Source organism: Lindgomyces ingoldianus (genome assembly GCF_010093535.1).
Source record: "Lindgomyces ingoldianus strain ATCC 200398 unplaced genomic scaffold BDR25scaffold_9, whole genome shotgun sequence".
Classification (NCBI taxonomy): Eukaryota; Fungi; Ascomycota; class Dothideomycetes; order Pleosporales; family Lindgomycetaceae; genus Lindgomyces; species Lindgomyces ingoldianus.
The window spans coordinates 70,990-84,933 of NW_022985170.1; the positions used below are offsets into that span (position 1 = coordinate 70,990).

The 13,944-nt window shown below is 47.6% G+C and overlaps 5 protein-coding genes across 5 annotated transcripts; 1 reads left to right on the top strand and 4 right to left on the bottom strand.

Moving 5' to 3' along the window:
• Window positions 1-1,892: 1,892 nt before the first annotated feature.
• Window positions 1,893-2,841, bottom strand: BDR25DRAFT_219130 (uncharacterized protein; the record flags this gene model as incomplete). The annotated part of the gene is made up of 4 exons (XM_033684952.1): window positions 1,893-2,255; window positions 2,305-2,367; window positions 2,413-2,656; window positions 2,723-2,841. 4 exons carry the CDS (start codon window positions 2,839-2,841, stop codon window positions 1,893-1,895), a joined length of 789 nt encoding a protein of 262 aa, XP_033549886.1.
• A 1,983-nt stretch (window positions 2,842-4,824) lies between these two features.
• On the bottom strand, window positions 4,825-5,130 carry BDR25DRAFT_177460 (uncharacterized protein; the record flags this gene model as incomplete). Its single annotated transcript, XM_033684179.1, has 1 exon — window positions 4,825-5,130. A coding segment is annotated over one exon (306 nt), but the record flags the coding sequence as incomplete, so codon positions are not given.
• Window positions 5,131-6,422: 1,292 nt separating this feature from the next.
• Window positions 6,423-8,173, bottom strand: BDR25DRAFT_352524 (uncharacterized protein; the record flags this gene model as incomplete). Its single annotated transcript, XM_033695026.1, has 8 exons — window positions 6,423-6,459; window positions 6,497-6,588; window positions 6,654-6,965; window positions 7,041-7,388; window positions 7,447-7,807; window positions 7,875-7,911; window positions 7,959-8,115; window positions 8,147-8,173. 8 exons carry the CDS (start codon window positions 8,171-8,173, stop codon window positions 6,423-6,425), a joined length of 1,371 nt encoding a protein of 456 aa, XP_033549888.1.
• Window positions 8,174-8,228: 55 nt separating this feature from the next.
• Window positions 8,229-10,201, top strand: BDR25DRAFT_352525 (uncharacterized protein; the record flags this gene model as incomplete). The annotated part of the gene is made up of 11 exons (XM_033695027.1): window positions 8,229-8,253; window positions 8,337-8,456; window positions 8,488-8,875; window positions 8,907-9,048; window positions 9,089-9,274; window positions 9,347-9,397; window positions 9,436-9,551; window positions 9,612-9,650; window positions 9,684-9,827; window positions 9,937-10,032; window positions 10,099-10,201. 11 exons carry the CDS (start codon window positions 8,229-8,231, stop codon window positions 10,199-10,201), a joined length of 1,410 nt encoding a protein of 469 aa, XP_033549889.1.
• A 29-nt stretch (window positions 10,202-10,230) lies between these two features.
• On the bottom strand, window positions 10,231-13,061 carry BDR25DRAFT_352526 (uncharacterized protein; the record flags this gene model as incomplete). The annotated part of the gene is made up of 17 exons (XM_033695028.1): window positions 10,231-10,307; window positions 10,351-10,509; window positions 10,561-10,673; window positions 10,766-10,872; window positions 11,083-11,162; window positions 11,211-11,277; window positions 11,310-11,363; window positions 11,424-11,479; window positions 11,514-11,601; window positions 11,629-11,658; window positions 11,712-11,800; window positions 11,899-11,941; window positions 11,975-12,399; window positions 12,440-12,607; window positions 12,689-12,816; window positions 12,855-12,944; window positions 12,979-13,061. The coding sequence occupies 17 exons, from the start codon at window positions 13,059-13,061 to the stop codon at window positions 10,231-10,233; spliced, it is 1,857 nt and encodes a 618-aa protein (XP_033549890.1).
• Window positions 13,062-13,944: the final 883 nt, after the last annotated feature.

Genomic DNA, 13,944 nt, shown 5'->3' on the forward strand with positions numbered 1-13,944 from the left:
AGCTCTTCGGCCTCCTTCCACCGGCCTTGATTCCAAAACGTTGACGCCAGGTTGGCCATGCTTTGCAATAGCTTCTTGTCACTTTTGCCAAGGCTATGTCTATCTTCCTTTAATAACGCCTTATATAATTCCTCTGATCTGTCATATTTTCCCTGTTTTTCATAAAAGCTCCCAAACGAAATTGTCTCCTTTCTCATGTCCGGGCATCCAAGGGGTTTAGTAAGCTTTATATGCCGCGAACTGGTCTGACAAGAATCTAGATGTGCCAGCAACTGCTGCCTCATAGATGCATCCGCAGCTTCTGCAAAAGTAGATTCTACAACCACGCTCATCAGTCCTATAGTCTCTTGTAATATCTTTTCTCGAGTTGGTCGCTTCCGTTCTCGTAACTGCAACCAGTCACTAATCACTGGATGGATAGAAAACCAAACAGCAGGCTTCTTTTCAATGCTCTGCACCAGAGAGAGCTGACGAAGGCGCTCTATAGTCAACCAGAACTGATCTGCACTCCAGCTCGTCTGTTCACCTTTGTGTGTAGGGGATGCATGATCAGAATCAGAGTCGGTATCGGAGTCGATCTCTTCGTCTGAGAGGCTTCTTTGGCGTCTAAATATTTCAAGCCATGGGAATGGCTCATTCTCTTCTGCAACGTATGTTTCAAACAGATAGCTGCCGATATGAGAAGGCTCAAGAAAGGCGGCAATGTTGAGGAAGCGCGTAATATGATCCTTGCGTGTCTTATTGCCTGGCTCCACCTGCTTGAATGACATTTCCCAAGTCGTGAACGCGCTCAGCGCCTCATTTTGCTCTGACCCGTCTCTTAGTTTGTGGTACTCCCAGAGATTCTCGCGCATATACTTTAACACCTTTGCCTTCTTTTCTTCGTATTCGTCTATGAAATCAGACGGCGCCATCTTATTGAAAGAAATATACGCAGCGGCCTGTTCAATGGCAAGAGCTAATCCCCCAAGCCTGCGGACAATGCCCTCTCCGTCAGCCCGGCTGCGTTCTACCTCCTCACTCGGCATGTCTCGAAAAAGTAGCTCAATGCCTCCATCGTCCACCATTGACGGGACTTGCAGGTGTCGCCCGAGTACTTTTGTGGCCTCGTGCCGGCTCGTAAAGATTATGCTGCCTTGTCCATCTAAAGTAATTAGCATAGAAGCATCCACAGCGCTAACTGACTCACTTTCTGGCAGGAACTGTTTGATATCTGTGAATATGTCGGGGCGGTCGTAATTGTCATAAACTATCAACCACCGCTCCTCCCATTCTTGAATCGTATCTAGCACGAACGCCACCTTCAACTCTACATCTTGTAGGCTGCTAGCAACTTCTTGGTTTAGTTTTCTAGCAAGTCCTTCAAAGCCCCGCTCTAACGTTGCCTTTGAAGTTGCATCAAGCCAGAAAACACCACAGCAATCCTTCCTAACCCTTCGGCATAGCTCTAAGGCAATCTGACTCTTGCCCTGTCCGCCTAAGGCTTGTAGTACAGCTACATTTGGCTTATCGTACTGCCCTCGCGGTTCTAGTACGAAGGCCTGCAGCTCTGCGAGAAGCTTCTGTCTGCCGAAGAACTTGGGCACAGCGATGTGTGGGACATGGTAATATTTCGAAGGCAATCTCCTAGCTTTAAGTTTATTAGTTATTCACAAGTCTGCTAACAGGCTCTAGGAAGGTAGATAGTTACGCTTACATCGAGCCGCCACAAGTTTAGGAGATCCCTTAATCATCTCCTCAACCACACCCCTTACTGTCTGAAAGTCTTCCTCTGTAGGCTTCCCAAACTTGTTCATATCAAAATGGCTCCGTGAGAGCGAGAATTTGCTTATCGAATTGGACAGGTCGAGGCAGCCAGAGCTCTCGCTAACCACACATCGCTTTGCCAACAATTAGTTTTGGTGAAATGCAGACTCCTTCCCTAAACTCACGATTCGGTCCTCTTTGCCCACAATCTTTCCAACATTGCTTGACTTGAGCTCGTAGAAGCATGCAACCATAGTCTTGTTCGCCTCTGTCCGCGTCTTCCCGAATTGGTCGACCAGGTCCTGAAGAAACTCGTTCCCTGGCTCCAGTATCTTCAGAACGTCCGGCTGCACTTCTTCCGCCTCATACTCCCGGCGGGCCGCGTCGAGCATCTCTATCTGACTCATCCCCCCGGCGCCCCGAAATGGCGTGCCGAAGAATATCAAGCCCGTGGTTGAAGTGTATATGCCGGGCCATTCATCTGGAACCTGTCGGGCATCTAGGAGTGCCTGTGACGTCTTAGCGTTGGCCGTATCCTGTTCTAGCTCACCTGCTCACCTTCAGCACAACCAGCCCGCCGAAGCAGTGCGCTATAAAGATCAGCGGCCGAAACGAGTACTCCTAACTATGTAAGCAGCGGAGATATGTCTAGGCACAGAGCCTTACTTTTCTTTCCCGCTTCAAGGCCAGCAGCAACCGCTGTGCAACCCTTGACGCCCTCTGTTGTATCGCCCCTTCTCCGAACCACTTCGACTCGTATCCGTATCGCATAATGCGCGCACTCGGCACTACCCCTGGAAGCATGTCTTCCTCTTCGAGCCAGTTGACCCGTCGCGGGATCTCCTTCGTACCGACATTCTTGCACCAGCTGTCGTCCGGGTGGGCGCCGATGCCGTGGATCGCAACGATGCTAGACGTATCAATATAATGTGGAAGGGGCAAATCACAGAGAATTAAGAGGACGCACTCGATGCACTCAGGGCTCTGGGCTGCCTCTGGTGTTGCCTCGCGGAGCACCTTCAGGCCGATGTCGTCGCTAGTCACTGGCCGAACCTGCTCTCTGTTCAGCCTTGGCACGCTGGATTCCTGCCCCATAATCGAAGTTCAATGCTTGCCCCGGTGGGCATGTACTTGATGTGAGAGAAGTGTCGATAGGGGAGTAGGATCAGGCTGGAGGATGGGAAGAGATATATATTAGGTGATGTCTGCCAGGTGGGCCTGCAGCCAGGCTGAGAGGCGCAAAGCACGCCGTTACTGCCTAAGGCGCGACAACCTTCCTGACAACGAAGATATATCGCTTCCACAATCGAACGTTTGAATAGAGCCAACTCATCACGATGTTATCTTTGCAATTAGTCATGCCGCCATTCTTAACGCTAAATTGGCTAATTCACGACTATCGGCCTGCGGTCGGAGCGTCAACGAGTACGACTTTGCCCGGCTACCCTTCTGTCATGTTGAATGACGCCCCTCACATAAGGCAATTTCTTGAAAAGGAACTCTGGTCCGAAGACCTCCAGGATGCTTAAGGAGGAGCATCCAGACACGCTGACTAGCATGAACAATCTTGCATCTATGTTAAAGGCCTAGGCCGCAACAACAAGGCTGTTTTACTCTATGGAAATCTATCTAACTCTAGGAACAAGTCCTAGGCCCTCAGCATCTATACACAATATCATCACTAGAAACTCTTACTAGATGGAAGCTAGAGGACGTAGAGGTTGGCGCTTGAAAAGAATCTCTGATTACATTTTGAACGCCTACAAGTGCTCTAATTGTTGCCTTAATGAGATTAACTAAGTAACAAAGCTTGCAATAACTTCAGAAAAGTAGTTCTTCTTGTTTAAAGCAGCAGGCGGAAGCTAGTACATATGTACGGAGGTGCTTTCAAAATGTATGGGCCGGTGGCCCGTGAGCACGCTAGTGGAGCTGAGGCCATCTATTCTAATTAGGAAGGTGCTCCGGGGTGAATAGATGTCAACGAATCTCTACCAAAACATGGTGTTTTCCTATAGAACAAAGCGTATGGTCTTTCAAATATCATTGACTATCATCTGTTTCATATTCTCCATCAACGCCAGATCCCCAATCGCTTAATTCGTCCTCTTCTTCAAGCAGTTCTAATTCTTCTAATTCAGACCATGTCATCTTATCCCTAAAGTCTCCAAATCGAGGCCGGTTCTCTAGCCAGCCATCGTCCTCATCTAAATAGCTTTCAGTATCAGTTTCTTCCTCTGTCTCCTGCAGCTGCTTAGGAGCTTTGTGATGAGTTACTTTGTCAAATCAGCCTTCTTAGTATTCATTACCCCCTTCTAGTTGTATAATCTTTTGGATGTGACAGGGGATTCGCTCAATCCAGCGCTGGATCCTCCACTGCTCAAGCTTCTCCCACCACTCCTTCCAGTTCTCCTCCATCTGTTTTGAGTTTGTTGGCGCTCCTTTAGCTGTTGTACGTCGCTTCAACCAAGGCCAGGATGGCTCAATTGCATTCAGATCAGGTGAATTACCGCACCAGAGCATACGCTTGACCTCCTTCTTACTATAGACTATATCCTGGTACCAGTGGGCATGAGATGGAGCTTTATCTTCTTAAACAATCGTCTCTGGTCTCTTCTTCAAGCACTCCTTTGCAAAAGGCAGCAGCTTAGGCTCAAGAACTTCATGTGCATACCAGTACCAATCAATGCCCCCTTTGTTTCTTTCTCTGCTTAATTTCCCATGCTTATCGTCAAACTTCCACTAAGGTTTTGGGCCTAGTTTCCCTCGCAAACCCGTACGTCTCATTGCTGTATTTAATTCCCACTCATCCTTCTTAATTGGTTCCCAATACTTGTTAAGCTCATCTACCTTTTTCTGTGCCTTCTTCTTCTGTACAGCTGTCTCTATTTTATAGATATAAAAGGGGCCTTTCTTATCATAGGAGAAGCAGCCCCAAAACATGAACTCAGTGTACCCCTTCCATCTCTCGCGGATACAGCTCCTATCAAACTTCTCAGCCGGCTGCCTCCAAACTCGAGTAGAGCCTCGTCGTACGCCAAGAACAATAGCAGTTTCGTCGCTCCAAATTACGTTCTTCCAATCCTCAATTGTCCAATCAGCGTGGTCCCTACACCATTGAAGCCTGTCCTTCCTCATCTGTGGTGTGAGGCCTGGTTTCTTTGTTAGTTTGACCTTCTTGAACCCCTGCTCTTTCAGTGAACTCCATATAGACGTTGACCCTATCTCTCTGCCCTGCTGACGAAACTCGTACTCCAGTTGGTAGGTTGACTTCTCCCTGCTGAATCGATCCTTCCTCACCTTCTCAGCAAGCTCTATATCAAATAAGGGAGTCCGCTTACGGGGAGCACCAGATTTAGGAGCGTCTTGAACGTGTACGTCGAGAAGGGGCGAATTGGTTGGATTCCCATAGTCAAAACCTCTCTCTTTTGCCTTCTGGATCATCTTCCTTTGAGACCTCTCCTAAACGCCTGTAAGACTAGCAACTTCAGCTGCTGAAGCTCCGTAGGATCGTAGAGCAATAACTTGAGCTCTGGTAGCAGCAGAATTGTATTTAGTCATGATAACTGATAGGTTTTAAAAGCACTGTTTAGGGGCAAAAGTTGATAGAATTGATACTGGAGGCTACCCGGGGGACATCTACTTCGAACCCTATGAGTTTTGCCCTATTAAAAAGTACTGTACACCTCATCGCGCAGGAATGAGCTGTCAGTGAGCTAGCCTCGGAGGTGCTTCCTATTTGGGACTACCCCTGCAGCCGCACTGGCCACCGGCCCATACATTTTGAAAGCACCTCCGTAGAATTATCAAACTACGAGAGCACGCTTATAAATGGGATTTAACAGTTTATCTAGGTGATTTGGCACTTGACACCGCCACCGCTGGTAGGGAGGTAGTCGACCCGCTCTGGCCACACACTTGTGAGGTGGCGATTTTTCTGTAGGTGTTCTTAGAGAGTTGACTGGGAGGCATGGCTAAGGATGAGCGGGATTGCAAGGCTACGGTGTTAAGGTCGGCCCGCTTGCCAAGACCTTGCACAGCCATAGGTTCAACGACCAAAAGCTTAGCTTACTGATGAGAAAAGTAAATTACACCGTGATTACGTATGTCCTGCGGGGTCGTTTTGCACTAGCTAGGATTGGCAATTGCTTTGATTAGAGGTCTGTTGCCTTCAAGCTTAAGTTACAAAGAACATTCTTTTCACGCATAACAATGCTCCTTTGCTGCATCACCACTATTAAGCTCTTACCACTTATGCTACTTATAGAGGGATCTGGTAGGCCATCCTTGTAAAGATAGGATAGTAGGTAGCACGGATAGCACTGAGAACAAGATTTCGAAGAAATAGGAGTGTATTGTAAGAGAGACGAATCGCTGCCAAGCCTCGCTTGTCAGGATTCATGCTTATATACGAAGCACAGGTCATGTGACCTCCAAACAGGTCAGGTGAGGCCATACTAGCCCGTTTTGGGACATCCGGCCTTGCAATTCTCAGCCTTGTATCAAATATTCATGCAATGTCGCCACGCTGATCTTCGAAGTACCTCGGCTAGTGCCAAACAGCCCCGCACGTCCCACGTAATCACCATGGTGTAATTTATTTATTACGAGATCTTTTCCGAGCCACTCTTGGCAGCCACCTTACTAAATTAATCTAGGTGGTAAGTAGGGAAGACTTATCAAGTGGCGATCTTATGAGCTGCGCCACATGTACCTCTAATCTCCCATTAACTATACAATTCAAAACATCCACATGTCCAGAGCGGATCGACCGTCCTCCTTACTCGCATCACTAGGGGCGTTCGCCCGTTTCTCAAGATTCCGGCATGCTTGAAGCCACGTCAGCTGTATGGTCAGGCAGAGAAGGCATTGTGAACAAGGTGTAGTCCTTGCTACTTTCCAAGAGCAACGGATGCAGAAAAGGGTAGGGTTGCCCGGCTGCGTCGTGGCCAGAAGCGCCAGCTTGGCCATGATTGTTTGGTCGATGCACTAGGTGTTAGAGTATTTGGTTTCCCCCGTGGTTCCCGTATGCATGCCAGAAGATGGACAATACCATCCAACCTGAGTACAACTATGACCACGTAGGTCATGCCGCAAATGACGCTAAAAACAACTGCAAAATCTTTGATATTGACTATTAAGCTGAGGATGTCCATGCCAAAAACAGACGTAACGAAGCTGGCAGGTAGGAAGACCATCGATATGTATATCAGCAATTGCTTCTAGGACTGTGGAGGCGTTGAAGAGCTATCCGTGTTATCACAACACTATATCTGAGACCAAGAAAGTCTACTTACCCCGTCTCGTAGTGACTTGATCTCCTCTTGCTTTGCGATGTTGGTTGCTTGCAGTTCCTTTAGCTTCGACATTTGCTTTTCTATCTGTTGTAGGTACAACCTAGGCATTTTAGCTGAATTATCGGTGTTCGAATCCGTCGGATTGTAGTCGGGGAGAGAGAATTCGCCTTGGCATAAATCCAGCAAAGAAGATTTGTCGTAGATATCCCAAGCAGAAATTAAGGAACTAATACAGTCGTTTACGGCCCTTAGTGACTGGAGGGCCCAGAAGTAGGTACGGGGGTTTGTGTAGCCCTCGTCCTCGAATAAGAGAGAGTCACGATACGCCCGGTTGAATAGGAATTCGTCCTATGATCATTCAGTGAGGTTCACCTCTGGCGCGCAAAGAGAAACTCATTGACGGTACAGCCAGCGAGGCTATTTGGTTCGAGACGTGCCGCAAGCTGCGCCTAACCCAGCTGACTTCCTGATTAACAGCCCATAATAAAGCTTCAGCGCCACTCAAGAATCGAGGCCTTTCCCCGTCCCATTGCTGATTGCAAGATAGAATGAGCGCTATCCAAGGATACGAAGCAGCAGCGTCATCCGCACCTTTGGTGGTGCTGTTGGCACTGAGACCCAAGGCAACAATAGCTGTTCTTCGACAGATGTGGAGATTATATTCCCGTTCATGGAAAGGCCCAGATACTTGACCTTCATAAACGCCTGGTTGACCGTTGTTTAAGAAGTAATACTTCATCGTAAAAGACCAGAAATGTCTATCTCCCCTGGCAGGCCTCCCATGCGGCACATAGCCTGTGGATACCCCAGGGCTTATAAGGTTAGAGAATAGACGCTCGATATCGAAGCGACGTTGGAGGGCCGTGAGCAGCTGGAGTGCGACAATAGGAGGGAGTGATCAGATTTGAATTAGTCGACCAAAGGTAACGTCTGCATTCTGCGCTAAGACGTCTGGCACGTTCACCTTCTGCGACGCGTTAATGATGTTTGATCGTACTTCGCAGCTTCTAGACCACATACCCGGATGAAGCCCCAAAGATCGCCTGCGGACCTCGACACAACTTGGTCCAGAGGTCTACCTGACCCGTCCACATCTAATGCAGAACAGTACGGCGTGCTTCTACCAGCCCCATGGCGCATTCTTATTGTGGAGACCTTAGCCCTTTCGCGGTCTAATTTGATTCGTCCATGATAGGTTTGCTGTTGAATACTAGTTGAGATCTGGTGAAACTCTTACTCAACTTTGACTGTGGCTCCCTCTAACACACTCCCCGAGCCGGGGCAGATTCGATGAAGTAACTGCTGTTGTCGATATATTCAAGCCGAACCCGGGTGGCTTTGCCAATTTGGTCCTCTTAGCTGAACCCGTATTCCCTGCCCTCATTGTTCAAGTCGACGTCTCCTCTTTCACTCTCTGTGATCACCCACAACACGCACAATACTCTAGCCATGTGTAATCCCAAAACCGTCCACAAACATGTTTGCGGCCACTACGTCCTCGACCGGCCTGAAAACGGCTGCGCGAAATCAACACGCAGTAGGCACAGTCCGCTAAACTATGACTTCGATGTACGCGCTCCCTGCGAGGCCCTCATGTATGAGCCTCTAGCATCCGGGGATTTCCGAAATGAATGCTATTTTGAGGGCAAGAGGATTCGAATACAGGTGTACTTCAGCCCTGTCTTTTGTTACGCGGAGGATCAAAAGTGGAAGAAAGAGGAAGCAAAGGAGAAAAAGGCGGCAGCGCCGAGGTTGGGATTGAATGAGGATGGTCCGAGTAGTAGTGGGGTATCGAACGATACGCTTGCGAAACCGAGGGAAGTTGAGAAGAAACCGTTTTGGGTGAGGTTAAGTTCTTTCTGATAGAGAATGTTACAATGTATGGGAATGGTGCACCGGTAATATACTCTGGGCTATTTTGTTCCCAGCTGTTGATCTTTGTCTGAGAGGTACAGCATCTGTTCGCACTGCCGGGCTGGAAGAGCTGTTCAATATCATAACAGACCATGTGCAATGTGTTCTGCATATGAATTGATCGCTCTTTAAAGGCGAAGCCTGTACTTCTCAGAGTCGCCAGCAGCAGGACTAATTCCATCCCAGAACGAGCCGTCGGAGAACTCATGGGTTTCCAGATTTGCCAATTGAGTCCAGGAAACAAGAGACTCCGAGGAATAACATCTCTTGTGACTATGGAATGTCAGGTGTTGCAGATTGCAGCTATCAAGTCGGTAGCTGTTCGCCCTTAATCGTCCGTTGAAGCTAGGTTCAGTGCCGAGATTCTCGCACCATGATCTATGCTTAATGAGCCCCAGCTCTTTGCAAAACGCATAAACGGTGCCATCCACCTAGAAGTCAAGGTTTCTTTCTTCCTGCACTTGCCAGTCCAGTAGTATAGCCTACATGCCTGGTGTTCCGTTACGATGCCGCGAATATCGAGCAGATTGAGCCCCTGCCAGTCCTCAAGTTACCACGCAACTATCTTCCTTCCATCCTGACATATGCGACTGTAGCGTGATAAAATTGCAGTTAGACTGTTAACGAACCAGGAAAGCATCGTCCACAGGAAGATAGTCCGATGGGAATAGGGTTGAAGTGGGTAAATTGTGGTTGGTGATGCGTTCTTAAGCGTGCACGCATGTTAAGCTTGATAGTCATGGCGAAATTAGATTTGAAGGTTCTCATCGAAGGACCAATGCTTGAAGCTGGATGCGCATGGGCTTTGGATGTTCCAAGGTTAGATGTTGAGACGCCGCGAATCACGAATGTAAAGGAACCGGATTGGGACAAGTGCCCTTACCCATAACTTTGATAGCAACTACCTTTCTCATGCTAGCTCCTACAACCTTACTTACTTGTAGTAGCATATGATGAAAACTTTACACAATGAATAGAACAGGCACTCACTCACGCCAAAACTTATCGAATGTCATGTTGAGTCGACGCTCAAACAACGCATGATGCACGAACCAGGATCCTTACCCTTAGCATCACAGTAGACATCTAGAAATCGAATCCTACCGTCTCTTTACGTCTACTCGAGGCTAATATAGCCCTCCAGAAACACGGTGGGCAAAACAAATCTCACGTTTCAGCTTGCAGCTTCACCTCTGCCGACAGGACCCTCTACGTCACACTACACTTCCACATCAACCATCAAATAAATGCGTTCAAACAATAATTTTACCAGATCCTAACTCTTTGTTTCGTCCTTGTATTGCTCATCCAAATATCTAGATAGGCCATGGTCGAAGGTGCCTACCACAAATGCTTAACGAGACCTCGACCATAAGAGACGCCAAGAAATACTCACAATGTTGTTCTCTATTACATGTAGTTTTCGAATGTTCTATCGCATACTTCAGATTTGCAATATCAATGGTTTCCAAAAGGAGGCTGAACAGAGAAGAGAGGTTCAACATCAATAGATACCCTGCGTCCAATACTGGAACTAGCATCTTCCCCGCAAACACTTCACATATCGCATGGAACGCTTACAGCCTAGTATAATAGCTTCCCACACTTTTCCCCACAAGTTCCCCCACCAACCCCTCCGCCTCTCCTCTAGACAAATGCAACATCATCCTCTCCCTAAGCGACTTCGTAACTCTCGCCCCAATTGCCACAAGTCCCACCCTTGTTTACCCCTTAGCTTGATTTAGTAAGGCGGCTGTTAAGAGTGGCGCGGGGAGAATCTTGCAATAAGTAAATTACACCGCGATGATTACGTAGGACGTGTGTAACTCTTGGGCACTAGCTGAGGTACTAGTAAATCAACGTGGCGACCTTGCATAAATTTGGGTACCACAGAGGACGCAAGGGCAACGATGACTTCCTAGGCAATTTTAAGGCTCTTAGGTTTGGATAAGATCCCTCTATAAGTATTATGAGTGGTAAGAGTTTCGTGGTGGTGCAGCAAAGGAGCATTGTTATGCGTGAAAAGAAGGCTTTTTATAACCTAAGCGTAAAGGCAACAATGAGAAGGTGATTTTTAGGGGGGAGGGATCTTAGACGTTTAAGAATAGCTATTACATATGGCTTATACAGAGCTGTGGCAAATACCAATATATACGCAGAAATCAAGTTGCTCAAAGTATCCCTCATATGTCTCGGCACAGAGGGTGTCTCGCCATGGAGGGAGGGACGTTACTAATATATGTAGAAAACACGGACCGGATTTGAGCAACTGCAATTCAAACAAGAAAGCTGATAAATTTGCTCCTTGCCTAGAACGATAAGGCTCAAGGGTCCAAGGTTGCAAATACTACAGACGACCAGGACCTTGAGGTTGCCTTTTAACGACATGCAATGGCTCCAAGAATTCATCTAGCACTTGACCCTAGTCCTACGCCAGCCTCTTTCAAAACCTTGACACTGCCAACGGACTTCATGTATATACAAAGGCTCAGTCACGCCGCATTTGTGGGCTTGATCCTCCCGAGCTGCTATTCGGGTTAGGGGCTAGATTTGCTAAACTTCGAGAGATCGCATTTGAAGTCGGCCTAGCAGACCCCGCAGACGTTGAATGTGCAAGCTCGTACCTACCCACAGTTGATCTACACCCCTAAGAACAAGGAGATCGAAATTATACAAATTTGTGGGCAAATATTAAATGCAATGACTAGAAGATCTCAGAACAGTGATTGAGTTATAGAGCTGTCAATGGAAAAACACATAGAAGATAGCCAGGTCCATGCAAACTCTGGCGTTCCTAACGTTACAATGTGAACTCATTCCAGTCGGTTTTATATCACTCTCAACTCCTACATTGACCACCCTAGTTAAAAACTGCCCCTCAACCCCCTCACCTATTTTCCTCTTGTGCTAGTGCGTAATTAAAACCACTTCGCGCCCTAGCTACTCAACTCAAATAAAATATCAAACCTGAAAGAAAACAAACACTGCTAAATCTCCCAAATCCAAAGCTCTGAAAACACCAGGCCCATAAGTCCAATAACTCCGGCCAACAGGCTAGCCCTAGCACTGCCGATCATCTCAGGAGCTTTGATGGCAGCAGCGGCGCCGGTGAACCCAGGTCCATTTGGTGAAGCGGGGCCAAGGGGAACAATGGTCTCTTGGGTTGGAGTTATGGGGTTGTTGTTGGTGTCAGTGATGAGGATTACTGCATTGGAGATGGTGAAGAAGCTGGGGGTGATGGTACCTTTGGTGAATGGGCCATTGGTTGCGGTGAAATTGGAGGATTCACCCACTGAGAGCGGTCCGCCGATTGAAAGAGGAATCCTGGCAGAGAAGGGGGTTGTGAGGATTGTGGTGCTGGTACTGGTGTTGGCGTTGAGGCGAGTGCTGGCGCTGGCAACGCTTGGAGTGATAGGCGGTATCGGTATGACAGGCCGAAGGCTAGCTGGGCAGATGCTGTGGAAGAAATGATTTGCTTCTAGGACTGTGGTTAGGAAACACTATTACGAGTAGGAGGAGTTCAAGTAAAGGAGACTGACCAGTCACTTCAGTAGAATTACATTGCTTTGCCATTTCGCCTCCCGCACCAGCGGTCTGGAGTGCCCGGCAGATCCAAGGGAGATTAACCAGATTGCAGGTGCTTTGGGCAAGAGCTAGGGAGAGGATATTTGGCAGCGTGAAATGTTAATTCGTTATCAAATCAACTAATTTATAGAGGCTTATGCATACAACACAACCAGAAAGCCCTTCTACTGGACCAAAGATACTATCGTCGTTCCGAGGTACTGAAGTTGAAGAAGTAATAAGGGTCGTAACTGTGAGCACGAACGAGTTGAAGGTTGTTGTAGGGGAAGGCATTTCGCTCGAGGAAGACCTAGTATAGCCTAGCTAGTAGTTGACGGGATAGAAGTGGTTGAAGATGTTGATTTTGGGTTAGCAGTGCCCGAGATACTACTAGAAGGACTGTAAGTACTGGTGGAAAAAGTTCTACTTGAGCATGCAGTAGTGAGGTAACTGGCAGTACTACTCGAAGTCGTCGAGGGTGAAGTAACCGTGCATGAGATTGTGAGATGTGAGAAGTTTGGTGTAGTGCCAGTGACTCCACATATACATCTCAAATTTGCATGCGAACAGACCTACGAGCGGATGCTATTTTTAGGTAATAGGAATTATATTACTGTCCTTGCCTCAAAAATGCTCTGTCCTGCTTGCGGGATGTCTATGTCATAAGCAATGCATTTTGAGATTAAAACTATCCGTTTGCAACTGTGTCATGAGTGGCTGGTAAGTCTTTCGGCACAAATCATGGGCATTCTCGTCGAGATCCTAAATCCGGCAGTGTTCTTTGTTTGTTCGAAAATGCCCCGCGGAGGCAACCATGACATCAACTCCAGGTCTCCGTTTCTGCGCCTGTCGTAGGGCTCTGGAATGTAACTGAACCATGACTTTCCCAGCGCCCTGACGAGCGAAAATACATTTTGGGCCCAAGTTTCGCCGCGAACCTTGACTGATTCTTTCAGCAGTGTAATAAACAAATTGTTGGTATTCTGGCGAGCTGAATGGTTTAGCAAGTGAAAGCTAGTCCTTGGGATTAACAATGGATAGAGCGCCTAGATGGCCGCTGGGTAGGTGGGCAGGCTCACTCGATTCAAAGCTAGAGGTGTATTGCCAAGTTCCTCATCGAGTGTTATAGTAGTGCGGCTCTGCTCTTAACCTGTGGTCGAGGACTCGAGGATCGACATTGCGAAACAAGCCTCTTCACTTAGCTCAATCTAAAGTCCTCGTTCATTTTCTTGAAACTTTCTGGAGCTCGAATATGAGATTTTCTGAAGAGTACATGGGCTCCCAATTTTTTATTGTTGTGGATGAGGATGACCGTGTTTGGTGTGATGTTTGTCGAACCAGATCCCACCTGGGCAGGTGAGGAAGCATTCAAACAAAGAAAGTCGTAAATACCGAGCAACTCATAGTTTACAACCGTCCTATTCCT